At 56.6% G+C, this 25,426-nt stretch overlaps 8 protein-coding genes across 8 annotated transcripts; 4 read left to right on the top strand and 4 right to left on the bottom strand.

The window, feature by feature from the left end:
- Nucleotides 1-58: 58 nt before the first annotated feature.
- On the bottom strand, nucleotides 59-7,447 carry BCV69DRAFT_274819 (ARM repeat-containing protein). Its single transcript, XM_025491049.1, has 4 exons — nucleotides 7,137-7,447; nucleotides 6,738-6,943; nucleotides 6,523-6,658; nucleotides 59-6,453 (listed from the first exon to the last, which is right to left on the bottom strand). Exons 1-4 carry the CDS (start codon nucleotides 7,221-7,223, stop codon nucleotides 247-249), a joined length of 6,636 nt encoding a protein of 2,211 aa, XP_025344949.1. The 5' UTR covers nucleotides 7,224-7,447; the 3' UTR covers nucleotides 59-246.
- A 171-nt stretch (nucleotides 7,448-7,618) lies between these two features.
- BCV69DRAFT_301810 (hypothetical protein) lies at nucleotides 7,619-8,641 on the top strand (the record flags this gene model as incomplete). The annotated part of the gene is made up of 1 exon (XM_025494603.1): nucleotides 7,619-8,641. The coding sequence occupies one exon, from the start codon at nucleotides 7,619-7,621 to the stop codon at nucleotides 8,639-8,641; it is 1,023 nt and encodes a 340-aa protein (XP_025344948.1).
- Nucleotides 8,642-8,771: 130 nt separating this feature from the next.
- Nucleotides 8,772-10,256, top strand: BCV69DRAFT_253768 (hypothetical protein; the record flags this gene model as incomplete). The annotated part of the gene is made up of 6 exons (XM_025490535.1): nucleotides 8,772-9,017; nucleotides 9,141-9,250; nucleotides 9,340-9,360; nucleotides 9,457-9,650; nucleotides 9,732-9,848; nucleotides 9,964-10,256. 6 exons carry the CDS (start codon nucleotides 8,772-8,774, stop codon nucleotides 10,254-10,256), a joined length of 981 nt encoding a protein of 326 aa, XP_025344947.1.
- Nucleotides 10,257-10,633: 377 nt separating this feature from the next.
- On the bottom strand, nucleotides 10,634-12,728 carry BCV69DRAFT_295689 (hypothetical protein; the record flags this gene model as incomplete). The annotated part of the gene is made up of 2 exons (XM_025493919.1): nucleotides 11,665-12,728; nucleotides 10,634-11,593 (listed from the first exon to the last, which is right to left on the bottom strand). Exons 1-2 carry the CDS (start codon nucleotides 12,556-12,558, stop codon nucleotides 10,634-10,636), a joined length of 1,854 nt encoding a protein of 617 aa, XP_025344946.1. The 5' UTR covers nucleotides 12,559-12,728.
- A 244-nt stretch (nucleotides 12,729-12,972) lies between these two features.
- On the bottom strand, nucleotides 12,973-15,971 carry BCV69DRAFT_291518 (RNA-binding domain-containing protein; the record flags this gene model as incomplete). Its single annotated transcript, XM_025493751.1, has 6 exons — nucleotides 12,973-13,258; nucleotides 13,333-13,785; nucleotides 13,881-14,424; nucleotides 14,514-14,574; nucleotides 15,416-15,675; nucleotides 15,955-15,971. The coding sequence occupies 6 exons, from the start codon at nucleotides 15,969-15,971 to the stop codon at nucleotides 13,193-13,195; spliced, it is 1,401 nt and encodes a 466-aa protein (XP_025344945.1). The 3' UTR covers nucleotides 12,973-13,192.
- A 78-nt stretch (nucleotides 15,972-16,049) lies between these two features.
- On the top strand, nucleotides 16,050-18,869 carry BCV69DRAFT_285669 (hypothetical protein). The gene is made up of 3 exons (XM_025493465.1): nucleotides 16,050-17,020; nucleotides 17,098-17,462; nucleotides 17,536-18,869. The coding sequence occupies exons 1-3, from the start codon at nucleotides 16,498-16,500 to the stop codon at nucleotides 18,670-18,672; spliced, it is 2,025 nt and encodes a 674-aa protein (XP_025344944.1). The 5' UTR covers nucleotides 16,050-16,497; the 3' UTR covers nucleotides 18,673-18,869.
- Nucleotides 18,870-19,157: 288 nt separating this feature from the next.
- BCV69DRAFT_285668 (myosin I) lies at nucleotides 19,158-23,961 on the top strand. The gene is made up of 3 exons (XM_025493464.1): nucleotides 19,158-19,697; nucleotides 19,829-20,052; nucleotides 20,128-23,961. The coding sequence occupies exons 1-3, from the start codon at nucleotides 19,461-19,463 to the stop codon at nucleotides 23,618-23,620; spliced, it is 3,954 nt and encodes a 1,317-aa protein (XP_025344943.1). The 5' UTR covers nucleotides 19,158-19,460; the 3' UTR covers nucleotides 23,621-23,961.
- BCV69DRAFT_121956 (hypothetical protein) lies at nucleotides 23,943-25,392 on the bottom strand. The gene is made up of 3 exons (XM_025489154.1): nucleotides 25,186-25,392; nucleotides 24,931-25,110; nucleotides 23,943-24,828 (listed from the first exon to the last, which is right to left on the bottom strand). The coding sequence occupies exons 1-3, from the start codon at nucleotides 25,268-25,270 to the stop codon at nucleotides 24,266-24,268; spliced, it is 828 nt and encodes a 275-aa protein (XP_025344942.1). The 5' UTR covers nucleotides 25,271-25,392; the 3' UTR covers nucleotides 23,943-24,265.
- Nucleotides 25,393-25,426: the final 34 nt, after the last annotated feature.

The raw sequence follows: 25,426 nt of genomic DNA, 5'->3' as shown, positions 1-25,426 counted from the left end.
TACTGGCGCTGTAGCGTGTCACTCCAGACTCGCTCATGGGCCATTGAGAAATGTGAATGTGAGAATAAGACTGAGATCATACGATGACATTGACAAAGAAAAAAGCGAAAGGAACAGAGAAGTAGACTAACAGTGGAAAAGAAGACGAATAAGAAAAAAGGAAGAGGCAGGGGTGAGGGGGGAACAAAAAAAAACCGAGTGCACAAGACAGTAGAGTGGAAGCTCCTCCCTCCCGCTCTCCATCTCTCAATCAACATCACTAATATTCGCCGCTCCACCCGGCGTGCTTGGGGCGACGCCGGTCGTCGTAGCCTCTCCTGCTGCGGCTGCAACCGACCCAGAGGTAGAAGGACTGCTGGGCGTCCGATTGTAGAACTTCGCCCTCAATTGTGCCAGTCGATCATCCGTGGCCCCCGCTGACGCTCCGGTTCCAGTGCCGCTCATGCTGGCATTGGCGCCGTGAGTACTACCACTGCCATTCGCATAGCTGCTGGAGGTTTGACGAAGATGACTGGACGGCCTGCGTGGGGTACCCGTTGCGCTGTCCTCGCCAGTTGTCGAAGTGGGACGACTGAGCCCAGCTCCCGCCGCTGCTTCCCCGTTGCCTTCGACATGATGCTCCTCTCCATTCGGTGTGCCACGCGCACTAGCACTAGCACTTGCGCTACCACTGCCAGCCTCACCAGCCTGCTCCGCGCCTTCATCCTCAGCAGCGTGATTGGCCAGCGCGCGCTTGATGTACCTCTGGAAGATGGGTCCCGTGCTCTGCAGACTCCTTTCAATCGAATTGGCCTTGTGTGGATATCGCTTCTGGAATTCATACAGGTCCTTTATGGCTTTGCGACTCTTTTCTTTTTGGGAGATGCGCTCAAAGATGTCCTTTAGCTCGGCATTGATGCCCGAGTCGGCGAGGTCTTGGGACCCCTGAGAAGGAAGAGCAGAGGCGGAGCCGCTGGAGGAGGAACCGTTGAGGTGGTTGGCAGAGGCTGCGCGACTTGCTGCGCCGAGAGATGCGGATGACTTGCTGTTGGCGGCAGCGTCCGAGTCAACGAGCTCATCGTTGGCTCCATCGTTGCCGCCTCCGTCGGTCTGATTGAGCATCCGCACAAGGTGACCGTAGATGTAGGTGTCTTCTGGGTTCTCCAATTGGTCCAAGTGGGACAGCACTTCTTCCCCGTAGCGCTGCACCAGATGCGAGAGATTGACCTTGATCGTCCGGTAGGGCAGATCCGACAAAGGGATCCCGTCTTGATGTCTAGCCTTCCACTCAGTAGGCGGGATGCGCTGCAGCACAGCTTCCATGTCCGCCATGAGCTGGGCGGGATCAACAATGCCTTCTTCGGCCAGACTGACGGGCAGCCGTCTCCCCACCTTCCACAGACACTTGATGATGAGTTCTGCAAAGTCGGCCCTCGTCTTGAGCATTGGGCCGCTGAGCTCCCTCAGGTCCTCACTTGCGTCAGTGAGCATCGCAAAGCTCGTCGAGTAGAGGACGTTCAAATTGCAAGAGCCAAAGCAACGGATGACAATCTTGTTGAGGTACGTGGCATAGGTACGAGCTTCCTCGTCTTCCTTCGACCTGTGAGAGGAGTCAATGAGGCGTTGGAGCATCTGTGTCATCAGGGCAGCCAGAGCCTGCTTCTGGATGTAGCTAGCCAGCGTGTGTCCATCCTCAGACTTCATCTTAGCGTCGAAGAGGCTAGACGAGACTTGGATGAGGTACTTCTTTAGTCGAGTGTAGGCCGCATCTTCTACCTCGCTTCGTTGCACATCCTTGAAAGCCCGTGAGTATTGCTTGGCTAGCACATTGGCCAGTAGGTCGGCATGCGCAGCAAAGGGCCGAGCATCCTCCTGCATTTCGTTGTGGATGGCTTTGAGAGCGATCGTGCTGCGCTCTGGCTCCGAGCTGAGGATCTCGTTGATCGTCTGCTCAAAGTCAGGACCATCCTCGTACTCTTCACGACTATCATCGCGCTCTGGGTCCACGTCATCGGTCGGAAGGACCTCTTCAGGAGCGCTTTCGCTCCGTGACGAGAACGTCCTTTGCGGGGCAGGCGAAGCAGGCGGGCTGGCTACGCTTGTAGCAACAGCGGAAGGTCTAGGGATGGTGCGGGCAATTCCACTCGTAGCGCTTGGTAGCCGTGACTTCATCCCAGGGATCCCGGACGCAGGTTTACCATTCGTCGGAGGTGTGACACTTGGCCGGGGCGAAGCGGGCGTCGCAGCTCCCGAGCGAGACACGGTAGTCCTCTTCAGCCTCTCCTCGAGGAGGGACAGCTCTTTCTCTGGCAGCTTGCCGACCAAAGCCCAGACATCGTCACCTACGATCTTGTAGCACTCGCCGAGGGCCAGCAGAGCCGCGGTACGGACATTGGTGTCACGGTCTGAAATCTGCTTCGCGATGACGGGCAGCGTCTTCGAGGGCGTGCAGACCTGCAATCCATTCTTCGAGAAGAGATAGCCCAGCTCCGCGAGGCACTCGGACCTTGTGCGTGCATTCTTCGAAGGCAGACCATTGTCCAAATATTGCGTCATCAGCTTGCTAGGTGGGAAGACGAAGGTCACCTTTCGGAAGGCGTCTCGAATGCGATCTCGGAACGCGATCTTTGCATCGCCAAACTTCGCAATCAGACATGGCAGAATGGAGTTGGCCTCGTAGTCTCCCATCCTGTATTGCTCTGCTCGGAGAAGATCCATCAGCTGCAAGAGCACATCGAAGCACTTGAGCGAGATGCTCGTGTTGTTGTCCGTGAGGCGAATAGCGATATACTTGAAGATCAAGTCGCTGTTGGCGACGACCATGGCCACTGCTTGAGCAGGCGCGACTCCATGCTCTTCCTCGGCGAAGGTAGGCGATGAGATAAAATCGGACAAGAGTGCCAGGGCAGAGAGGTAGTCCCGCTCCGCATTGTGATCCTTGCTGAACATCTGATCGATTAGGGTAGCTCCGAGTTGCCCTTCGCACTGCGCCCGTAGGACCTCCACGAGATCAGGACGTGGTGTCCCCTCAGCACTGATCCAGTATTGGCCTCTGTTGTCTTTCCTCTCGCGGATCGCCTTGAACTTGGGATCAGAAGTCAAGAAGGGGATACCGCCAGCACTACCGCTGGCATACGAACTCGAAGTCGCGCCAGAGGCGGGCACCATAACGGCTTTCTTGGCAGCACCCAAACGAGAGCTGAAGCCAGGCTTGGAGAGACCAGAGGGCGGTGCAGCAGCGCTGCGAGGCGCACTTGTGGGTTGAAGGAGCCGTGTAGCAGCTGACGGAGGACGCATGCCGGAGACGGATCGACTGGCAGCCGAAGGGTTGGCGCGAGGAGAAGCTGGGGCAGGTGACATTGCTCGGGCTGCAGGAGATGAGGGCCTGGCAGGAGCAGCCGAGGCGGCCACTCTCTTCACACCAGGCACAGTCGCCCTGCTGATCGGAGCAGCGGCGGGAGCAGCAGCTGTCTTTGCGGGTCCCAAAGCGCTAGCGGCAGCCCGTGCCTGCTCGATGAGGGGCTGTACAGTGTTCTTCGAGGCAACCTTCATACCGTCAGCTTGACTTGCGACAAACTTGTAGCCTGCTCGTTGAATAATGTAGGGCAAAGTCGCCTGAGCGGCCTTCTTCACAGCTGCCAGCTTATCGTCGAGACACTGCACTGCAGGCATAGCCAAGGGAGCCAAGTCATACGACTTGTCCGGAGGACTGGCTTCGAACCTCTCTGACAGCCATGTGAAGAGGTCCTGCTTCATCGTAGGGTTTGCACCCTTACTTTCAAGGGCATTTGCAAACCCACTGATCATCGCAGCTGGACCTACAGCGTCGGCAATTGTGGTAAGCGTTGCGAGAGCCGCCTGGCGCACAGGAACCTTCGCATCTGATAGACAGCCGGTCACGGGCACCGTGTAAGACTTAGTCTGCGGTTCGAATGCCTTGCCGAGACCTTTTGCAAGCTTGAGAGTAATATCAAGCGCCAGAGTCTTGCATTGGACGTTCGCGTCCGTAAAGCGAAGTTTCAGTGCCGGCGTGACATCGCTTAAAGTACCCTTGAGACGAGTGTTGGCCTCCAGGATGGACTGAATTTCCTCAAGAGACTCTTTGCGGATCTTCCAGCTTGCATCGCCCATGCTGGCAATGGCCGAAGACGGCAAGAGCTTGTCTACATCCACCCTGGGAATGAGAGCATCCAAAGCATCCTCCTCATCAGCAGCGGCATCGGCGCCGCTCATTGCCACGTCATCAGCAGCGCCTCCAACTGGTCTCAACTCGGCGCTGAACCTTGTGGGCGGTGGTGGAGGATTGCTTGCAGCTTTTCCGATCTCGGCTTCAATCGTCGTCTTCAGTTGAGGATTGAGGTCCGCAATGAAGGTGTTCAGCGCTACGCCCAAGAAGCGAGCCAAGGTACCCATCGTGGTCGTGGCATTGTTCCTCACAGCCGCATTGGCGGACTTGAGGCATACCAGCAGGTGGTCAACTAACGATTTGACATCAACGCCCTGCAGACCAAACTCTAGGAGAGCTGTGTCGATCCAAGTCAGAGAGTCTGCAATGGACTTGGGAGCTTTCAGAGCAGCGAGAGGGCCAAGAGCCTGCTTGAGAACGAAGCCGAAGGACGTCTTCTCAGAATAGGCGCCCAGGGTCTCGTTTGCGGGAGCTTTGAGCTTGATGTCACCAAGCTTGTCTACCAGAGGTTGTACAGTGAGTGCAACACTGGCGCGTCCGAAAGTTGGGCATTGCTCTGCAAGCAAGCGGAAGACCTTGAAGACCTCTGCTGCGACCTGGAAATTGCTCTCCTTCCAGCCTGGCTTCTTGCTCAATGCCCTCACGATGACCTCCGACTCGATTGTCTCGGCTTCACGATCCAGCCATGCCGCAAAGGCCTGAATGCCTGCTAGCCTCTCCTTCCAATTCGAATCAGCCAATTGGGCTGTGAACTCAGCAGGGATAAGTTGAGCGGCCTTTGCTTCGGCTTCTTCCGGCATGAACCGGAACTTGACTGGCTCGTTGACAGATGGTGCTCCTGCGACGCCTCGCGAAGGACCAGCAGCTTTGCTGGCTCCTGCTTTCGCGGCTAGGGCTGCAGGTCTACTGGCGGCTGAGGTCGGCGGAGCTGCTGGTCGTGCGACAGGCCGAGGCTGAGGCCGAGGTGCAGCAGCAGATTTAGCCGGCGTTGCCAGCCCCATCGGAGGAGCATTCTCCTTCTCAGCGGTGGGAGCCTTTGCAACCACTCGAGGAGCTGGCTTGGAGGCTACAGGCTTGGCACTTGGAGCAGCAGCGGCTGGGCGAGCGGCTGGCGGAGCGGCGCCACCCATCCTCACCTTCACCTGAGCAGTGCTGAATTCTTCTTGTACCCTAGCTTTCTTGATGTCGTCCAGCTCCTCAAGGTAGGGGTTCATTGGCCGCTCTCCGATGAGCTTCATCAATGTACCCAGACCTGTGAGTCCTGCGTCTCGTACGTCACCCGAGCTGTCAGAGCAAGCCGCCACCAGCGCGTCAGCGACGGGCTTGATGTCAGCCTTCGCTGGCGGCTTCACTGTTGTACGAAGACAGCGCACAAGGAACCGGATGGACTCTGTCTTGACTGCCGGATTCTTGTGCTTCGTAGCGGTGAGGATGTCTCCTAAGACATCGCTAACAGTCACAGTCTGGAAGATCGCGTCCAATGCACCACTGATGGCTTCGACTGCAGCGGGCTTCTTCTCCTTCAGCTTCTCCAGAAGCAGCGGCATTGCCTGTTCTCGATACTTTGCGAAGCTCCCCCTCAGCCCCTTTGCAGCAGCCTCTAGACACTGGCAGGCCATCAGCCACACATGGATAGTGACGTCTTTCCTTATCCGCTCTAGACAAGCGTCTATGAAGGGGTCGAAGGCGGGCGTGCTCTGAAGTTTGATGTTGCTGCTGAGTACTCCCTTGGCTGCCTCGAGTGCGTCCTTGCGCTCCGCCCATTTACTGGATCTGACTGCTTCATCAAAGTCCTGAGGCCAGGCCTTTGCAGCAAATGGATCCACTGCTTCTGCAAGCTCGTAGGGATCAAATTCCCCTGCATCCTCTGCAGCCGTAGATGCGCCGCCTGGCGCTTTCGAGCCACCAGAGCTTGTCGATGGGCCCGCTGCTGCTGCCTCCACTGCAGCTCTCTGCGAGAGAAGACTCCGCGGAGGTACAGGCTTGCCTTCGCTCGTCCTGTCGATCTCCTCAAATTGCGCCCTGAGCTCCTTGGCCTGGATGTCTTTGAGTGAATCAATCGTTGGTGTGAGAGCTGCGCCAATGTAGCGATGAAGCTCTTGGGAGAGAATAGATGCTTCCGCTCGTACAGTCTTGTCGGAGTGAGCGAAGATGTCGGGGAGCTTCTTCATGATCGGATTCGGGCGGACTTGCTTGGGTCCGAACTCTTTGATGAGCTGAGCGAGGGCGGTGACCGAGGCAGCTACGAGCTTGGGCTGCTTCGCTGACAGACCAGGAAGGATGTCGTTCTGCAGGGAAGTATCATGTTCTTCCTCAGCGTGAGTGCTCCATGTAATTCCTGGCGTCTGGCTACTTACCACTAGGCCTTCGCACCCCATCACATCTTCGTTCTCAGCATAGAGCAACGCAAGCTCCAGAGCAGCCTTCTTAGTACCAGCTCTTGTAGAGCCGAGGCATTTCTCGGTGACAGCAGGAAACACTGCCTCTCGAGTGCTGACATCAAAGGCGAATGGCATCTAGCTTCAGCAAGTTTCTCTCTCCCTCACTAGAACTTGCTCTTTGTCCGACTCACCTCCCAGCTGCCTTCCCGCCGTATTTGACAAACTCCACCACTGCCCCAACTCCCTTCTCCTGAGCCACTGCATTTGCATCTGTGAGCATTCCCTTGAGTAGATCTGGATTGCGCGTATAGGGTCGGAAGGCTGGGTCGCTATCGTAGGCAGTGGTCGAGAACTTCTTGGAGAGCTCCTCGTAGGCGGAGGACCGAGCTTTCCAATTCTAGATGCACATGAGGAGCAGGAGAAAAGCTATGCGGTCAGATCATGCCTCACAACCCGCACATCATCCTGAGTACGGGAAGCCAGGACGATCATTCATAGACTTCTCCTACCCCTGGTCCTTCTCTGCGCCTGTCCCTGGCCGTATCCTCATTGCATCCGGGTATCCTTCCCAGTCTTTCGCGGTCACTCACCTTATGAGCCAGTCTTTCCTCTACCGGGATCCGTGAGAAGTCCTCCTCAGGAGGGGCAGACCCTCCCATTCCTCCAAACTCGTCCATCTTTTGCGCTCGTCAAGTAGACTAGCTAGTCGCGGTGCCGGACCGGAAAGAAGAGCGGAACGCAAGCCTGCTTTCGTGTGGTATAGGCCGTGTTCGAGTCACGAACGAGGCGTGTAGGGGTCGTAGTCTTTCCGCGAGCTTGTACGCTATACAGAGCTACGAAGCGGAGGGATCAAGGGGTGTGGAGCGGGAGGGTGATGGAGTAGGAGGAGGAAGTGTTGAAGTGTTGCTTGTGACGACGGGACGGATAATAAACAAGCCGAGGGAGCAAAGAGGCGGAGTCGTCGGACGCGCATGTCGGAACGGAAGCAGGATCCAAACAGACGCGTGCAAGGGCCACAGGCAATTTCACGCTCGAAGTCGAGTCAGAGGAGTGAGGGGGTCGGAAGCTCAGCATGACAGCTTCTCGCCTAAACCACCTGCCATTGGCGAGACTTCATAGCGTCAACATGACATCGACGGAGGTAAAAACACTGCATTCTGGTCAGTACGAAGCCTTTGCAGAGCTGTGGAAAAGCAACGAGTGGCCGATCGCAGCAGATTTGCTCACCAAGATAGCCCCCGCAACGCCCTCGGAAAAGCACGACAGGCGGCACTTCTTCGCCATCCCGGACCCTAGCAATGACAGCAAGCTGCAAGCCGGAGGAGCGACGTTTCTCCAAGGTAGCGTTGCGGGAATTGGGCTCATTCTAGTTCACAAAGATCACCAGCGCAAAGGGCTCGGATCAAAGATCTTCCGCAAGTGCCTAGATGCTGCTCTCGAAGAGGAAGAGACAAAGATCGTCTGGCTGACGGCTACGACTGCAGGAGCGCCAGTGTATCGTCGTATGGGATTTGAAGATAGTGGGGCCGTCACTTTCCTGGCGCACAAGACTGGGCCGAAGGAAAAGGGCTTCCACGTCCCAGAAGGACATCGCTTTTCTCACGTCGCGGCCAAGGATACGCCGGTGGAAGCTGTCAAGATGTTCAACGATGCACTTGTTGGTGGTTCGCGCGGCGATCTCATGAGAGATACAGACACTCACTCTGTCCTCCTCTACTCGGACGATCGGCTCATCGCTTGGGCGGGCGTCATCCTTGAGCAAGATGTGCCGACCAACGTCGGGCCTATCATCGTAGAGTCGGAGGACACACCCATCTCGGTAGTCATGGCGCTAGTGGACGAAGTAGTGGCAACATATGCTCCACAGAGCCCAAAGGGTCTGGTGTTGAGTATAGACCATCGCTTTGGAAGCAGCAAGACATTGGATCTCTTGCTGAGCGAGAGCGGTGGGTGGAGCAAGGTCGACTTCAACCTCGTCACGATGATCAATTTCGAGAAGACTGGCAGCAGGGCGTGGTACGCAGAGCACTTCGGTCCCGAGCGGAAGAAGGATGGACCTGTACAGCTTGCATACTTCGGACTGGGCTTCTCATAGAATGTGGCAGTCTCTCGCGGCTGCCCAATATAGACACCAGAGCAGAGGTGGTCCTGGTCCCGTGTGCATCTTTGTTGACTTGGACGGAACGCGCCACGCGACGGCTCTTGCCTGGGTGCTTACGCGAAATATGTGGAGATGCAGCGCCTCGGCTCGTGTGACTTTAGGAAGATCCGGCAGTGACACCAGAGGACATATAGACCGGGGCAAGTACCAGGCCTGGAGCCCACTTCCCCCCGCCCCTGCCTTTGTCCACCATACCGACCAAACCATCATGCCAGAAGAGTCAAAGAAGAAAGAACAGCCCTCTCATGGCTGGAACGGCCCAGTGCCATCCAGCAAAGGTGGGACAGATGAAAAGGAATACATGTTCAAGGTGAGCAGCACCATTGTCGTCGACTTACCAGCCTACGCTTCACTCTGCATCTGCAACGTCTGCTGACCGCTACGCCAATCTCTTCCGTTCTCTACTGCTGCGCCTTGTCGTCTCTCTATCTAGCCGCCATACTACTGGTATAGTGACGAGTTCGAGGTGAAGTGGACTTCCAACTGCTGGTGCGGAAAGGTCAGGTTCCAGTGGGCCGGCGAGCCAGTGGACGGCAAGCACTGGTGAGTAGTGCCAATGGCATGCTGAAGGACGGACTTTACTTGCATCGATTTACTCAACGAGTTCCACATTGCTTCTTCCTTCTGACCAGCCACTGCAAGGGCTGCCAGAGGTGAGTTGTCTCATGTTTCTAAGGTGATATTCTGACCCGCAAGCTGATCACTTACTGTACCTCTGGCCCCCCTCGACCTCTCCTTTGGATCCTCAGACTTCACGGTGCTCCCTTCCAGTACTGTGTTCTGTTCCCCAAATTGGCTTGTCGAATGGACAAGGAGTGCGACCCCACCTACCTCTCCTTTTTCTCCACCCAGCGAAAGGAGAACCAGGACACGCACGATGTGCCATGCAAGGTCTCGTGCAGGCAGTGTCGCAGTCCCCTGCTCGACGAGGGACGCAACATGCGTACGTAGCGGGAAAACTCACACTGCTCGTGCGGAGGTTCTTCTTGCTGACGTCTGATTTTCTCTCTCTCTCTGACAACAGTCATGGCGTACCCCTCCTCATTCAACTTCCCAGACGGAAACGTCCCGCCGAGCTTCTCGCCATCATGCCACATTTTCTACAAGGAAGCCATCATCGAGATTGACGATGGTGTACCCAGTGAGTGACCTCTCTCCCTACAGGTACGAATCTTGATTCTCGAGCATCGGATTTCTGACAACTCTCTTCCTTGCTCCTACTTTCCTGCGCCTTCATTTCTTTCGCCTCCACTCAGAGTGGTCTGGCCACAAGGACACCTCGGAACTGATGCCCCATGCCTCGGGACACCACGGCAAGGTGGGGCACGGCAAGTCGGGCAAACAAGCGCGTGGCGAGTCGCACGATCCAGACATGGGCAACGGCAAGCCCGAAGACGGTGAGGGTCAGCAGCACAATGACGACGAGAGGGAGAAGAAGAAGGACAATGGCCCCCTTGAAAAGGATGGTGACGATGAGGGTGGAGAGAAGCAGGAAGGGGATGGTGAGAGTGGAGGTGCTGGAGGACGGAAGAAGAGGAAGACTAAGTGAACCTTTCTTCTTCCTCCTCTTTCTATTTCCTTCTCCTCTTCTCCGCCTTCTGCCTCCCTTTCTCCCTCTGCCAGCTCAATGAAGGCCGAGTCTGGAAGCACTCGACTGAAAAGTCACCTAGGACACGAGGTGGAGGAGATTTCAGGAGCATGCAATCAATGTAAAGCAATCAATCGCAATGGAAAGCAATCAATCGCATCACGCTACAATGTTGACAAGTGTTGAAGATTGAGCAAAAGGTGTCCCGTTCAAAGCAAAAGTACAATAGCTGGTGGTAACTAAAGAGACAAAGGGCAGGTATATAATGTAGCGGGTATAGCGCTGTGTGTGACAATTCATGCGAGTATTCGCTCAAGGGAAAAGTGGTGTCTCCAGGCTCATCGTCTTTCCTTAGCCCTCGCAGCTACCGCCCTCGCTCTGGCGATCAAAGAGGCATCAGCGCTCTCTTCTGCATCGGCAAATGCGTCTCCTTCGCTGGTAGAGACAACGCGTGGAAAGGGGTGGTGGTAGCGCTCTTCTGATGGTTTGCCCTGAGTGTGAGTCTGAGTCCGGGTCTGCTGCTGCTGCTGCTTGTGTTGCTGTTGTTGGTAGGAGACCTGGTGATGAGCTGCGCCTTGGTAGATCTGAGCACGGTCAGCAGCAACGATTTGGGCCTGCTGTGTTCTGCTGGTGTTGCCATTGCCGTTGCCGTTGGCTGAGCCAGAACCAGAATTGGGCATGTTGACAGGCATCTTCCAAGGCGCTGCAGGTCTAGCCATAGGAATAGCCTTGAGGGTCGCCTCTTTAGCCAAAGTGGGGACAGGCATACCAGCGACTACGCCAGCGCCAGTAACGGTGAATTGTCGCGCCTCACTCTTGAGGCTGCTTCTTCGACTGATGTGAGCAGACCCTACCTCAACGGCCGTTTCGTCCGTAGCGCCCCTGCCCTTGGTAGCAGCAGAGGAGGACGCGCTGACACTTGCGCTCGTGCTGGCATTGGCGACTTTACTCAGTTCGTAAGTGTACGCCGTCGTCTTGGATGGGCTTCGGGAGCGACCTCTGGAAGATGACTGAGAGCGGGTAGCGACAGTGGCTGCATTCTGCGCCATGACTGAAGCAGAGGAGCCTCCGGCTGAGCCTGCTCTGCCGTTGGTCAAAGTGGGTGCTCGTTGTGAGCTTTGCGTACCGAGGCGGGTGGAAGGAGCAATGGTTGCGGCATCCGTGACGCTGTGTGCGTAGCGGTGGGTGCTGTGATCGCTTGTGTCGACATTTGCATGTCCGGTGGAGGCATTTGCACGAGTTGAAGCGCTGAGAGAGCCATTGTCGAGTGAGTGTCGCGACTGGTAGGAGGCTCGTGCCTACGAGGAGATAGAGGGCGTGGGTCAATCACTTGCTGGTATCAATTCGACTATCTGCAGGACAGACTTACCCAGCTGGCGTCTTCCTTGCCAGACATATCAGTTTGATCAGCCTCCTCATAGCCATCAGCACCGAGCTCAACGTCACGGCCTTGTCCCCTTGTCAAAGGCTCCCCGCACATTCCCTCCTTCTTGATCGACGCCGGCGAAGACCTGATTTTTCTATCAGTCCCAGTACTCCTCTCAGTATCCCGTCTCCTCAATCTCCACTCCTGCCACTCATCAAGTGGAATCTGTTCTGTCCTCCAAACCTCTCCCGCACTCCTTCCCAGCTCCTCCCTCTTGACCATCTTCTTCCACTTGCGCTGAGCAAAGCTCCTCATCTCCATTCCGATAAAGCCTAGGAAGAGGAAGGAGAGGAAGAAGTAGGCGGAAATGACTACGAGGTGGACGGCGGAGGAGGCGTGAAAGTGGTTGGTGAGGAAGACGACGAGGGCTCCAAGGGCGCCGGCGAGACAGAGCGGACCGAGGACCCATAGGAGGTGTTGCCAGGGGCTGAGCACTAGGGTAATTGGCATAGGTGCTTGGATGCGCAAGGGCAAAGAGGGTGGAGGAGGGTACAGAACCGTGGCTGTTGCGACACTCATACGGTTGACGGCATCGCTAGGAGTGACTGCTTCAGTCGGAGTGCCATTGGTGTTGATGATCTTGGACTGGCGTCGATAGTCTCCGTTGATGCTGATAGGAGAAGCAACGAATGTAGCGCCCGCTTTGCTTGGGTCGTCCCCAGGCTTCGAAGCTGCCATAGAGTTGAGGGTCCCATTCGCTAGTAGAGCATCAGTGCACTCCCTGCCTTCGCAAGGTACGAGGACTCGAGGTGCGTTGCCCGGTTGGCCGCTCGGATGGACGATGATAGAGAGGCGCTCGTTCGGCCTCTTGGTGCTTTGATCGGGTGAGGTACTCATGCCAGCTGAGTCCTTGAGTGGGTGTAGGGAAGCAAAGAGAAGGAGAACTAACGAAGAACCAGGCCGCTGAGACGAGCACAGAGAGGGCTGAGCAAAGAGCACTGAGTGTGGACGACTCTTGTCCGGGTCGTGGGTCGTCAGTAGCGAGAAGTGAGTAACGAGTAGTGGTCCTGATAGCGTATAGAAGCGAACGAGGGGGCGCAAAGTCGAAGTGGTGAGTGATAAGTAGCAAAGGAAGGAAGAACATGGTGGCACTCTCCCAACCAGGTCGTCTGTACCTGAACCAGCATTGTCCTGTTACCCGGCAGTCAGACTTGCGACGCGTCACATCTGCACTTCGTTCAGTCGGTAAGATGCATGGCCTGACGCGCACCATGCATCACACAAGACCCGTCCGTCCAACCAAGGCAATTTCGACATACATCCTTGTCATTTCAAGCCAAAGCCGAATACGCACTCAGAGAAAGATAGGCGACATTTTCGAGCTGTTTGCTGAAACGACGCTTTTGGGGGTTGTATTGCAAGCAAGTGTGAGGTGAGAATGTTACAGGTAGGAGTCTTGAAGCTCTGCAGATCGCGCAGCCTGATGCCTCCAGCCTGTCCTTTTGGGTCAGAAAGAAAGAGAGCCAAGGCTTTACATGCCGCCCTGGTCACCTCCCGAAGCTCGGAGACCAGCAAAGTCGCGGAAGGAGCGGTTGAACTGGTTGCGCGGGAGAAGAGGGTCAGAAAGCATTCTTGCTCGACAAGCCATCCTGAGTCTACGCTGCCACTCACCTCAATGTCCAAAGCACGACCACCGTAGACGTAGTTGCTGAACTTGGCAATGGCAGTCTCTGCCTCCTCGACACTGGCGAACTGGACAACTCCGACACCCTTTGACCTGCCACCCTCAAAGAGGATCTCAGCCTCGTCGACCTTTCCGGTAGTCTGGAAGAGCTCCACCAAGTCCTCGTTCGAGGTAGACCATGGTAGGTTCTTGACAAAGATTTGCGTCGAGGGCTCAGCGGGAGGAAGGGCCTGCTGTTGGTAGCCGCCGCCGTGGCCACCGAATCCACCTGGGCCTTGAGGTCCACCGTATCCACCTCGACCACCGAAGCCTCCGAAGCCACCTCGGGGAGGACCAAAGCCTCCACGGCCTCCGTAGGGACCACCGAAGCCACCTCGTGGGCCGCCGAAACCTCCACCGTAGCCACCGCCGAAGCCAGCTCCACCACCAGCGAAGCGGTCCTGATGAGCAGAAACAGAGGAAGAAAGCGGTGCTCAGGGGTCAGTAACAAGCTACACGGGTCGAGACCTCTACTTGCTCGTGCTCGACTACTCACTTCTCGGACCTCGATGATCCTGCCGTTCCAGTCGAAGCCGTTGTACATCTGGATGGCGTTCTGGGCATCGTCAGGGGTAGCGAAAACTACGATACCGGAACCCTTTGGCCTGCCGTCGAAGCCCATGTTGATGTCAGCTCGGACGATGTTGCCGGCAGTCCTGAAGAGGTCCTTGAGTTCTTGCCAGCCAGCCTGGAAGGGAAGGTTGCCGATGTAGAGCTGAGTTCCTGGGGCGCCAGGTGCTGGGCCACCACCGTAGCCTCCGCCGTAGCCTCCACCGTAGCCGCCAGGGGCGCCATATCCACCACCGTATCCTCCCCTGCCGCCAAATCCTCCTCCGTAGCCACCTCGGCCACCGAAGCCAGGAGCAAAGCCACCTCGAGCACCGCCGGCAAAGCCTCCACGGCCCATTGAAGCAGGAACACCGTAGCGGGCTTCTTGCTCTCGGTCCTCTCGGATGAAGACAGGGCGACCGAGAAGTGGTGTGTCACTCAGCTCCTTGATGGCTCGCTGAGCCTCGTCAGGGGAAGAGTACTCGACGATACTAGAGCAAAGGACGAGCAGCGAAGACGCAGAGTCGTCAGCGCTGAGCACTAGCATAGGTCACAAGTCACAGCTCCCCTCTGCACTCACCCGCAACCCTTCGACATTCCGTTGGGAAGAGTCAAAACCTCTGAGAAGACGACGGTACCGACTATCGTGACCAAGTGGCAAAGGGGAAAAGGTGAGCAAATGTTTCCGAGAGAGATACGTGATGTGGGAGATTATTGTGATTGCGAGTGATGGAAGAAAGATAGATGATTGGCCCCGATGTTTACCCATTGTCAGCCATCAACTGTCCTTCTTCCATGACTCGCTGAACCATCAAATGCTCAATCACTGCCGCGGCCACTGAGATTTCGCAACGCTTCTGCCTTTCCCTGCACCCTGCAAGACGATCTGCCCTGTCCTTCCCCTGTCTCCCGCTCAAATGTCCATTTCTGCTGTCGTATGAGCTCTGCCAGGTAATTATATGGAAGCGGACAGCGCGCATGGCCAATGCCCGGATGTTGCTAGAGGCAGGGGGTTTTGCAGAGGTGTAGCGGTAATGGAGAGTGCTTGAAGAGGATGTTGCAGGTAACCACCATACCCTCGGGCGTCCGTCCGCCCACCCTATGCATCTCTCCATCCCTGGCCTACGACCTGCAACCTCCTTTGCCAGCTCTGGACCTCGTTGCCATGTGCCGAACGACTGGTGAACACCTGCTGACTCCAAGAATTTCCACAATCTCCTCTGCCTGCCGTCAAGGAAGCCGCGTAGCAACGCCTCGGCAGGCCTGTTGGGCTCAAGATCATCCCCAAACGGCTATTCGCAAGGAGCACGTGGGTCCACCAATCCCACGTCACTAACGACGCGACTGCTGAATCTGAACAATTGCCTCGCCAACGTTTCCCTGGCTCCAAAAACTGCATCCTTCATGCATACCAATGTTACGAGCCTATGCATGCGATGTCGCCAGCTGCAAACCGAGTCACCATCCAGTACCTCTACCCACCTTCCTTGCAAAAGTCCCGGAGTGTGTCCCACTTTACCTCGTAAGGGAGGTTACCAACGTAGACGCGAGCGGCCTTGTTCTGCAGTAGCGGAAAAGGGGAGTGATTCAGGGGAGGTGAGCTGTGTCCACTTGCTGTATGTGTCGGTGTTGCTTGCGATGCTGCGCTGCACCACTCACAGACTTGGCAGCTGCCTCTGCTGGGTTGGGCTGGGAAGGAGCGGCGTCGGATCCGTTTGTGACGTCCATGGGTGCTGCGTTCTCTTCACTCATGACTGATGAACTCTGTATGTGCTGGGTGATGATGCTGATGGGTGTGGTAGTTGTGTGACACGAGTAGCCAACGAGCAGAAGGACAACGAGAAGAAGCAAAAGGAAGCGTTGGAGCGGAGGATGGATGAGCAGCCACCAATGCGCGGTGGGGCGGGGCAGGCAGGCAGGCAAAGGCGTGCGCCCGTGCAGAGGGAGAGAGCAACCAGGCACAGCCAGACGACGACCCTCCAAGTTGCTCCTGTGCGGGGGACGGACGCCACTCACCTCACCTCACCGCCATGCGCATGGCAGACGTGATAACGGCCAGCATAGACGGAGAGTCAAGACAGAGTAGACATGACACGCTAAGTTTTTTCAATACCACATCCTGACTTCAGGCGACCTCGACCATGTCTCCCCTGCCTTGTGATCTTTCGCATGATCTGCGCCCCTTTTCCCCCTTGTTTTAGCGGAGTGATTGCCGATGATGGGTGCATGCAAGGCAAAGTTGAAATCGCCGCGACTTGAATCCAACACCAACGCCCTCGCTTCACTTTGCGCCGCCCATCGTCACCTATTTCTGGCGCAGGTGGTGGGTAGCCTTGACCATCTCTGCTTGCCCTGCATCCCAACTCTGAGCTTGACATCTTCATCTTCCTTGTCTAGCCACCCGCTCTTCATCTCCACGCCCAACCCATCGGACCCTCTTCCCACCGAGGCCCCTGTGGGCGCCCAAAGCCCTCTTTGTGCAGTGCAGCAAGGGCCGCCTCTTTCACCCTGCGTTGGTCCCTCCTTCCGACTTCTTCCCTTTCACCCCATCTCACCCTACAACCATGTCAGATCAAAGTCGTCGCCCAACACCGAGGATGCCTGCTGGCGCATCCACCCTCTCCGAGCGCATCGCCTCTCTACAACGCAAAGCCTCAGAGTCAGGGGCCGTAAGCGAGTCCAGTCGACCTACATCGCCCCTGATCAGGACTGGTCGAGTTGCATCCGAGGCTGCATCTCCACGCCAGATGTCTTCACCTGCATCCACATCCAGCGACATCTTTCCAAGAGGATCAGTACCAGCAGCAGGCTCTTCGCAGGCCGTGAGGGATAGGATAGCTCGCTTCCAGCAAAATGGCGGTGATCCTCTCATTCCACGGTCAAGCTTTGGCGCTCCTGCTCCGAACCCCGAGGAGAGGGGCAAGGCGCTACGGCCTTACCCTGCAGCAGGGGGATGGGCCGGTGATAGCCCAAGTCTGAGGCCACAGATGACCGGCGGTTGGGGAGGAGGTAGTGCTGGTGGAGTAGGCAGGAGTCTGATGCCTCAGGCTACCGGGCCCATCACGTGGGCAGGTCAGCGCAGACAAGGCGAGTAGCGGGAAATGTAGGACTTTGGAGCGTCGACTCAACTGACAGGACCGGCCACTTCTCTGCTCATCGCACAGCATCAAGCCCAGCCTCTGTCGGCCCTCACCATTCCATGAACCTTGCCTCCCAGCGTGATGCCTTTGCAGACCTAGACGACGAGGAGACCACCTCAGTCTCTTCATCCACCGGCTCACGACCCATTAGCTCGCATGCCACAGAGGTCGCAACGCAGGCAGCTGCCCTCAAAGGCATAAGTCTATCTTCCAATTCAAGGATGGCAAGGCAGGGCTCGACTAATTCGACTTCTTCGAGCTCCATAGGGGGATTGCCTACGTTACCTGATGTCCCCCCTGAGGAACTCTCGGCAGGGCAGATGAACGGTCATGGTGGCAGCCACGTTAGTCATAGTCGGGTCCCCACAGCTGACGATGATTCGAGCGATGTAAGTATGCAGATTCACAGGAGCACAGATTGTTCAAAGCTGATCGATGTCATCCATATCTATTCCACTATAGCTTCCCACTTTCCCCGTCCCTCCGAGCACTACCCCGAGCCTCAGCTCGACTACACTTGAATCAGGCCAAGTCTCAAATGGCAGCATTGGTCAAGCAGATGATTCTCAGATTGAGATTGGCGTAGCCGGTATAGCGCCAGAGGAGCTGGAAGCGGCTAAGAAAAGGGCTGAGACAGACGATGGACGACAGGAGGAGTTGCATGAGGATACCCGGCCCACTCTGGAAGAAGCGCCGCTCATCGTGCCACCAGCTGCCATCAGCTCGCCCTCAAGTGCGAGCCTTCAAGCTGCAAATAGAGAGGGACCGACTGAAGGACAGGCTCATTCAGAGGAGAGGAGCGCTGCGACATCGGAGCCAGTTGCTCCCACAAGCAGCCAGGGTCTTTTCGAAGGTCGGCCGGCTTCCAGCACCAATGTGGCACACCTACGACAAGAGACTCCTGCCCCTCCTCTTTCACAATCAGCGGTCGGCAATGGCCTCGGGTCCTCACCCAGCCTTCGGAGCTCCCACACTCTCTCGTCTTCGACGAGCGATGACGCGATGCCCAGAACTCCTCCTTCGAGCTCCTCGATTGCTATGAGCAGCTCGACGAGCTCTTCATCTTTTGCAGCTCAACAGGCTGCGCGAGAGGTGATTGCTGCTGGGAGGAAGAAGAGCCTGGGTGGAGGTATGACGCCGAGCAGTAGCGGAGATGTGCGATACGACACGCTGGGAAGGAATGCGGACGAAACTGTCGATGTCTCCCGGGGCGCTACGCCCGTCCCACCCAAGACCTCTGAGACAAAGCATAGCAACGGACATAGCTCAAGCCCGCGACCCTCAACCCCGCCATTTGAAGCAGCAGCAGCGAGGAAAATGCCACCGTCACCCGTCACCTCCTACAAAGTCACTCCCATCCCAACCAGGACCTCCTCAATGACCGGCTTCCCACACAGCAACGAGAAGAGTGCAGTTACGACTGCTGCTCCTGCCGCTTCCCCCACAACTACAACGAAGGCTGCGGCGAGGCCGAAGCGGACGGGTGGTGGGTCGATTAGACGACCACCTCCGGGCAAGATGCTCAATCTGGCCGATCTGGACGCTAGTGATGATGAGTATGAGCCAGGATGGGCGAATGTGATTAGCTCGACTCGATGAGAGGCGGAAGAAGTGGGTGGAGATGTATAGGTGGATGGATGTACGATGGCAGAGTTACCAAGCTGGAGATTGGAGCAGACAATAGAAGAGGAGAAGCAGAAGCAGGGACAGGGATAAGGGTGGCTGCAGTCCGATCCCTTTCCATCTTCTCATTACACTACTCGGTTTCCAGACCACAATGATACCTATTCTCTTTCACTTCCACCTGCTTGATTATGAGACCTTCGCAGTGTGACGCAATCTCAGCAAAGGAAATGTCTGCCGAGGATCAAGGGGCTTCAATCAAGGCATAGCAGTCCATCAGGGTCCACCCAATTCAAGCCAAGCCACCCATGAGGCAGTGTCGTCCCTCGCCTGTGCCTGTGCCATGTGGCCCTGCCCTGCCAAGCCGGCCCGGCCCCCGCGCGCGCTCCGCTCCGTGCGTGCGTGCATGGCCACACACCCCGCTTATAGATGGAGGTTGGACACGGCCCTATCGCTCCCTCACGGCTCGACTCCTTCCTTTCCTGCCCAATTCTCCGTACCACAACTATCGATCGCTCCCTTCTAGCCGTTGAGGACCTGACTGCTTCTGGAGCAAGTGAGCTCACAGAGGTATTCATCATCCAGTCAGGCAGCCTTCGATTCTCTGAGGAGCATTGCTACGCTTGCCACGGCGCGATACAACTGGCCAACATCCAGCTCGATCAATCAGTCGGAGATCTCGACGTAGCCAGCTCATCCCTCCGAAGCGGCATCACCCACCATCCTGACTCACCACCGCAGCTTTCCCGACCCATCGAAGCAAAATGGCCATTTCGAAGAAAGCCGGCAAGAAGATCCTCGGCGCCTCGGGGGGTGGAGCAGCCGGTGGCTCCTCCTCCAAGGCTCCTCCGCCCAAGAAGGGTGGCATTGCCAAGGCTGATTGGCGAGAAGGTATGAAGAAGCCACAGGCGGGCGTTTCAGATATGACACTTCTGAGTAAAGTGTCGAATGAGGCAATCAATGATAATTTGGAAAAGAGGTTTGCGAATGGGGAGATTTATGTGAGTAAGTTGAGGTGGTATTTGGAGGACGGGGAGAGGGGGGAGGCGTTGGATGGAATCGTATGGAGGGACCGGGCCATACTTACTCCCTTTTGTATCTCCTGCCGCTCACCCTCGCTCTTCTTTGTCAGACGTACATCGGCAATGTCCTCATCTCCGTCAATCCCTTCCGGGATCTCGGCATTTACACAGAGGAGGTCCTCCGGTCCTATCAAGGCAAGAACCGACTCGAGATGACTCCACACGTCTATGCCATTGCCGAAGGAGCCTGGAAGAACATGACGGATTATGGACAGAACCAGTGTGTGATCATATCGGGAGAGAGTGGAGCTGGTAAGACTGAGAATGCAAAGAAGTGAGTAAATGATGGGAGAGAGCTGAGCAATGCATGTAGAGACTTACCTGGCCACGCCGGCCCTGCCCATCTTAGGATCATGCAATTCGTGGCAGCCGTATCAGGCAGCACAGGATCTGCACAGGCCGTCAATGAGATGGTCCTCGCGACCAATCCTCTCCTCGAATCATTTGGAAACGCCAAGACGATCAGGAACAACAACAGTTCTCGATTCGGCAAGTACCTCGAGATTGCCTTTGATGGGCATGGCCAGCCGGTCGGATGTACTATCACATCCTTCCTGCTGGAGAAGAACCGAGTGGCTTCGCAAGGCCGGGATGAGCGTAATTTCCACATCTTCTACCAGCTCGCAAAAGGCGCCACAGCTGAGCAGAGGGATACTTTTGGTGTTCAGGGGCCAGAGACGTACGCTTACACGAACCAGTGCCTGAATGTGCCGGGCATCGACGATGTCGCCGACTACAAGGAAACCGTCGAGGCAATGAGAGTCATCGGACTCTCGGCGCAGGAGCAGAGTGATATCTGGCGCATGATCGCTGCCATTCTCTGGTGTGGCAACATTTCCTTTGTGGAGGACCAGCAGGGAAACGCCGCCATCGCCGATGAGGGAGTGACGGACTTCCTGGCCTACTTGTTGGAGGTGGACAGCACCTCGATCAAGAAGGCGATTACCGAGAGAATCATGGAGACGCAGAGAGGTGGGCGCAGGGGATCGGTGTATGAGGTCCCGCTCAATATCGCTCAAGCATCCGGAGTCCGTGATGCTCTTGCCAAGGGCATCTACAACAACCTCTTCGAGTGGATTATCAAGAGGGTGAACGTCTCCATGGAAGCCAAGGCTGCATCAGACAATGCGATTGGAGTGCTGGATATCTACGGATTTGAAATCTTCGACCACAACTCCTTTGAGCAGCTCTGCATCAACTTTGTCAACGAAAAGCTGCAGCAAATTTTCATTCGTCTTACCCTTCAGCAAGAACAGCAGGAGTACGACGATGAAGGAATCAAATGGACACCGATCACGTATTTCAACAACAAGGTCGTGTGTGACCTGATTGAGGAGAAGAGACCACCGGGTATCTTTGCTGCTCTCAATGATGCCTGCGCTACAGCCCACGCTGACCCTTCGGCAGCCGATGGCTCTTTCTCCCAGCGTCTTGGTGCCTTGTCATCAAATGCGCACTTCGACTCTCGAGGCAGCAAGTTCCTCGTCAAGCACTACGCTGGAGACGTGATGTACACTGTTCAGGGCATGACGGACAAGAACAAAGATGCACTGCTCAAGGACATTCTCAACCTCGTCGATTCGTCGCAGAACCAATTCTTGCACACCTTGTTCCCGGATCGGCCTGACCCTGACAGCAAGAAGCGTCCTCCTACAGCTGGTGACCGTATCAAGACATCTGCTAATTTGCTGGTGGACACTCTGATGAAGGCGCAGCCATCCTACATCCGCTGTATCAAGCCCAATGAGAACAAGTCGTCTACCGAGTACGACAAGGGCGCTTGTACCCATCAGGTCAAGTATCTCGGTCTGCAGGAGAATGTACGAATTAGGCGTGCTGGATTCGCCTATAGGAACACCTTCGATCGAGTCGTGCAGCGCTTCTACCTGCTCAGTCCCCACACCAGCTACGCTGGGGAGTACACGTGGACGGGTGATGCCAGGAGTGCTTGTGAGCGTATCTTGAACGACACGGGAATCCCTAGGGAGGAATGGCAGCTCGGTAGAACCAAGGCATTCATCAAGGCTCCCGAGACGATCTTTGCCCTCGAGACGATGAGGGATCGCTACTGGCACAACATGGCTGCCCGTATCCAGCGCGCTTACAGAGCGTACTTGAGATACAAGGACGAGTCGGCCAGGAGGATCCAGGGCATGTGGATGCGGGAGAAGAAGGGCATTGCGTTTGCCCAGCTGCGACAGTACGGTCATGATGTCCTGGCTGGAAGGAAGGAGAGGAGGAGATATTCTTTGCTTGGATCTCGTCGATTCCTGGGAGACTATCTGAACGTCAACGGCGCTTCGCCAGAAGGCGAGATGTTGCGGAGGGTCTCCTCCATGGCTTCTTCCGAGACGGCCGCATTCAGCAGTCGCGTGCAGCTCTTGGTCTCCAGGCTGGGCCGCTCCAGCAAACCATCGCCTCGCTTCCTCATCTTGAGCGAAAAGGCGGTCTACATCATCGTCACCCAGCTGGTCAACAAGCAAGTGCAGACGGTCCTCGAGAGGAAGATCAACATCAATGCGATCAGCGCTGTTGGGGTCTCGTGCCTGCGTGACGATTGGGTCGTGCTCAACGTCAATGGAACTGAAGAGCCAGACCCAGTCTTCCACTGCTACTTCAAGACCGAGTTCATCACGCATCTTCTGCAGCGCTCGAATGGCAGTGTAAGCCTGCGGGTGGACAACAACTTGCAATTCAGGAAGAAGAAGGACAAGATGGCCACGATTACATTCAAGAAGGACGAGATGATCAAGCCCGGAGAGGACGATGTGTATAAGAGCTCCACTGTCTCTGTGCCCAGTGGTGAGCCTCCCAACAGTCAAAGTCGACCTGCGCCAAGGAAGAAGCCGGGGCTCGTGCGACCGATCACCCAAGGCAAATTGTTGAGACCCGGAGGTCCCTCGAAGCCTCGCCCTGGCGCTCCCAGGGCCGTTGCTGCAAAGACACTGCCTGGCTCTGCGGCTGGTGGCAGAAAGACGACTGCAACTACGCCCGCTCCTCCTCCTGCCGCTGCAGGCATTGCCAATGCCACTCCTCTGTCTAATCCAGCAGGTGGAGCAAAGAGAGCCTCGGCTGGCGGTGCAGCTCCTCCTCCTCCTCGTCCTCCCCCGGCTCCAGCAGCCGCGCCCGAAAAGCCTATGTACAAGGCTCTGTACGACTTTGACAGTGCCAACGAGGGCGAGATGGGTCTCACAAAGGACGAGTTGGTCGAGGTGACGCAGAAGGACGATGCAGGTGGCTGGTGGCTGGTGAAGAAGGGAGACATGGAAGGCTGGGCGCCTTCGACCTATCTGGAACTCGTACCGCCGAAGCCAAGGGCGGCGCCTGCTCCGCCTCCAGCAGCCAAGAGGGCTCCTCCCCCACCAGCTGCTGCAAGCGCTAGTGCGGCCGCTCCCAAACCTTCTGGTGTATCTGGAGCAGCCTCGCGTTTTGGCAATGGCAACGGCAACGCCAACGGCAACGGTGTTCCAGCGCCTGCCCTCAACAGCAAGCCCAAGCCTGCCCCAGCCCCGACCCCAGCAGCAGCAGCAGCAGCAGCAAAGCCGAAGCCCTACGAGAGGCAAACGGCCATGACTGCCGACCCGGACTCGGCGCCGCGTGCAGTCATGCCAGGTATGGGTGCTCCGGGCGGATTTGCGGAGCTACTGGCAAAGAAGAAGGCCGAGAGGGCTGCTGCTGAGGGTGGTGGTGCGAGCGGTGGTGGTAGTGGAGCGAGTACACCCCCCACGGGAGGAGCTAATGGCGGTGGTGGAAGAGGAGGACCTCCACCCATTGCGCCTAAGCCACCTGGGAGGGGAACGGTCAACGGTAAGGCGCCGGCGCCGCCTCCTCCCAAGAGGTGATGTGGAGAGTGTATGGGATAGGATGGGATAGGGTGGGGAAGAAGTGTGCGATACGAAGAAAAGGGTTACGATTGTGTGCGTTACTCGTGTTGCTAATGAGACAATAGACTTGGCATGGATACATGTGATATGCTCTGTGCGACGAGATGGAGTGCAGTACATTTCGCCGCTGGCACAGGTGGAGCAGAGGAAACAAGAGGAAGCGTCAGTCTCGAGGTCATCGTTACTCGTACCGGATCTGAACATCCCAGAAGCCTGGTAACTTTCCCGCTCCTTCTTTGTGCCCTCCAAGTCTCTCTCGCACTCGACTCAGCTTGCAAACTAATATAGACAGGTGCACACACTTCGATCTCCAAGCTTCGCCCACCCCGTCTGCACGCAAATCCTCGGGCGAAGATGTGAGTGAAGGGGGGAAGATGAGGGGCCAAGTTCGATTGTGCCAATTGCTGTGGATGAGGTTGTCATCGCGGTCGAAGCGGAGACGCCTCCTTGCCTTGCTTGCCGCAAAAGACGCCATACATAGCCCTTCTCCTTGTCTTGATCAGAGTGGGTACTCACGAGCATTCTCAAGACCGGCACGCCTCCGCCTCGGTCTTGACCTCAGGCAGCTACCGCTCTGGCTTGGCTACTCGACCAGCTAGCTGGTCAGCTATGTAGCCATCCCAGCTTTGCCTTTTTCCTCTCCCTCTTCCTCTCCTTGAATTCCTGCACCTCCTTCTTGCTCGGATGTCGATTTCCCTTTCCCCTCTTCACCCCTGCATAACCCGCGCCCGATTCATCAGCTAGGGCCTGAACCTGGGCGGCGTGCTCGGCCTCACGCTGCTGCTCCCAGGCTTCAACGTCGAAGTAGGCCGACATTTGACGCTTGGCCTTGCTCGTCTGGGAGAAGCGGGACTGAGGATCGCGATCTGCTGCTAGCGAGGCCGAGCCTGAGGAAGCAGCTGAAGAGGCAGCCATGCGCAGTTGCGAGGCGTACAGAGCCGGATCGAGGTGCGCTAGCTCGGGGTCGATGCCTGCTTGTCGGGCGAGATCTTCCTCGCTGAGCATTTCTGGCTGCTGTTGCTGCTGTTGCTGCTGAGGGACAGCCGACGTGCTCGCTCTTGGATTCGAGGCCGCGCCCGAAGCCGACGAGGAGCCTTCCTCTTGTAAAGGATTCACCCAAGTCGTCGTATTTGTTTGGCTGTTCCAGAAGTAGTAGGCGTTATGGGCTGGTGACCACACTGGAAGAGAGGAATAAGAGAAGAGAAACATCTCTCTGTAAGGCGAGGGGTCATGGTGTCTGTCTTCGAAGCGAAGGATCGCTTACTCACCTGCTTGCCATGGATGCCCTTCTGCCTGCGGGGCCTTCTCGTCATTTGCCGCTTGTGTGCTCGAGGTCGATGCGTCAGACTCCTCAAATATCTCTTGCCGCTGCGACACAGACTTCTGTGCAGATGAGGAGGATGCCTTCCCGTCTCCTTCCGATGTCCCGTCTTCTGCTGTCTCATCATCTCCATTGTGACCGTCCGCTACGATTGAAGGCGATGCCGCTTCTTTGGACAATGGGCTGGGACTTCGTGAGGAGCTCCGCTTTCGGGACGAGGAAGATGAGGCAGCGCCTTGTGCGGTCTCGGCCCGTAAGGTTGATGAAGAGGGCTCAGGTGAGGTCATGTTGGTGACTGCAATGCTCTCGCGTACATCGAGGCAGTCGTCTGTGTCTAGGTATAGCACTACAGGGTGCGGAAGTAGGTGAGTCAGTCGGTGCGAGGGTTTCCGTAAGCCTCCGGTCGGACTTGATGCACGGCCGCGTCTCTCGTTGCTCGTGCG

Source organism: Pseudomicrostroma glucosiphilum (assembly GCF_003144135.1).
Source record: "Pseudomicrostroma glucosiphilum strain MCA 4718 unplaced genomic scaffold BCV69scaffold_20, whole genome shotgun sequence".
NCBI lineage: Eukaryota > Fungi > Basidiomycota > Exobasidiomycetes > Microstromatales > Microstromataceae > Microstroma > Microstroma glucosiphilum.
The sequence above is the reverse complement of the archived record's forward strand: the minus strand, read 5'-3'. Positions and strand labels throughout refer to the sequence as shown.

Coding starts and splice junctions, on each gene's coding strand:
- BCV69DRAFT_285669 (XM_025493465.1), top strand. CDS start 16,498: ATGTCAGATCAAAGTCGTCGCCCAACACCGAGGATGCCTGCTGGCGCA. Junction 17,021..17,097: donor GGCAGGTCAGCGCAGACAAG/GCGAGTAGCGGG, acceptor CTCATCGCACAG/CATCAAGCCCAGCCTCTGTC. Junction 17,463..17,535: donor CTGACGATGATTCGAGCGAT/GTAAGTATGCAG, acceptor ATTCCACTATAG/CTTCCCACTTTCCCCGTCCC.
- BCV69DRAFT_274819 (XM_025491049.1), bottom strand. CDS start 7,223: ATGGACGAGTTTGGAGGAATGGGAGGGTCTGCCCCTCCTGAGGAGGAC. Junction 6,659..6,737: donor GGCGGGAAGGCAGCTGGGAG/GTGAGTCGGACA, acceptor CTTTGATGTCAG/CACTCGAGAGGCAGTGTTTC. Junction 6,454..6,522: donor TGGGGTGCGAAGGCCTAGTG/GTAAGTAGCCAG, acceptor ACTTCCCTGCAG/AACGACATCCTTCCTGGTCT.
- BCV69DRAFT_285668 (XM_025493464.1), top strand. CDS start 19,461: ATGGCCATTTCGAAGAAAGCCGGCAAGAAGATCCTCGGCGCCTCGGGG. Junction 19,698..19,828: donor TTGCGAATGGGGAGATTTAT/GTGAGTAAGTTG, acceptor CTTCTTTGTCAG/ACGTACATCGGCAATGTCCT. Junction 20,053..20,127: donor AAGACTGAGAATGCAAAGAA/GTGAGTAAATGA, acceptor TGCCCATCTTAG/GATCATGCAATTCGTGGCAG.
- BCV69DRAFT_121956 (XM_025489154.1), bottom strand. CDS start 25,270: ATGACCTCACCTGAGCCCTCTTCATCAACCTTACGGGCCGAGACCGCA. Junction 25,111..25,185: donor TTCCTCGTCCCGAAAGCGGA/GCTCCTCACGAA, acceptor GTCACAATGGAG/ATGATGAGACAGCAGAAGAC. Junction 24,829..24,930: donor AGGGCATCCATGGCAAGCAG/GTGAGTAAGCGA, acceptor TGTGGTCACCAG/CCCATAACGCCTACTACTTC.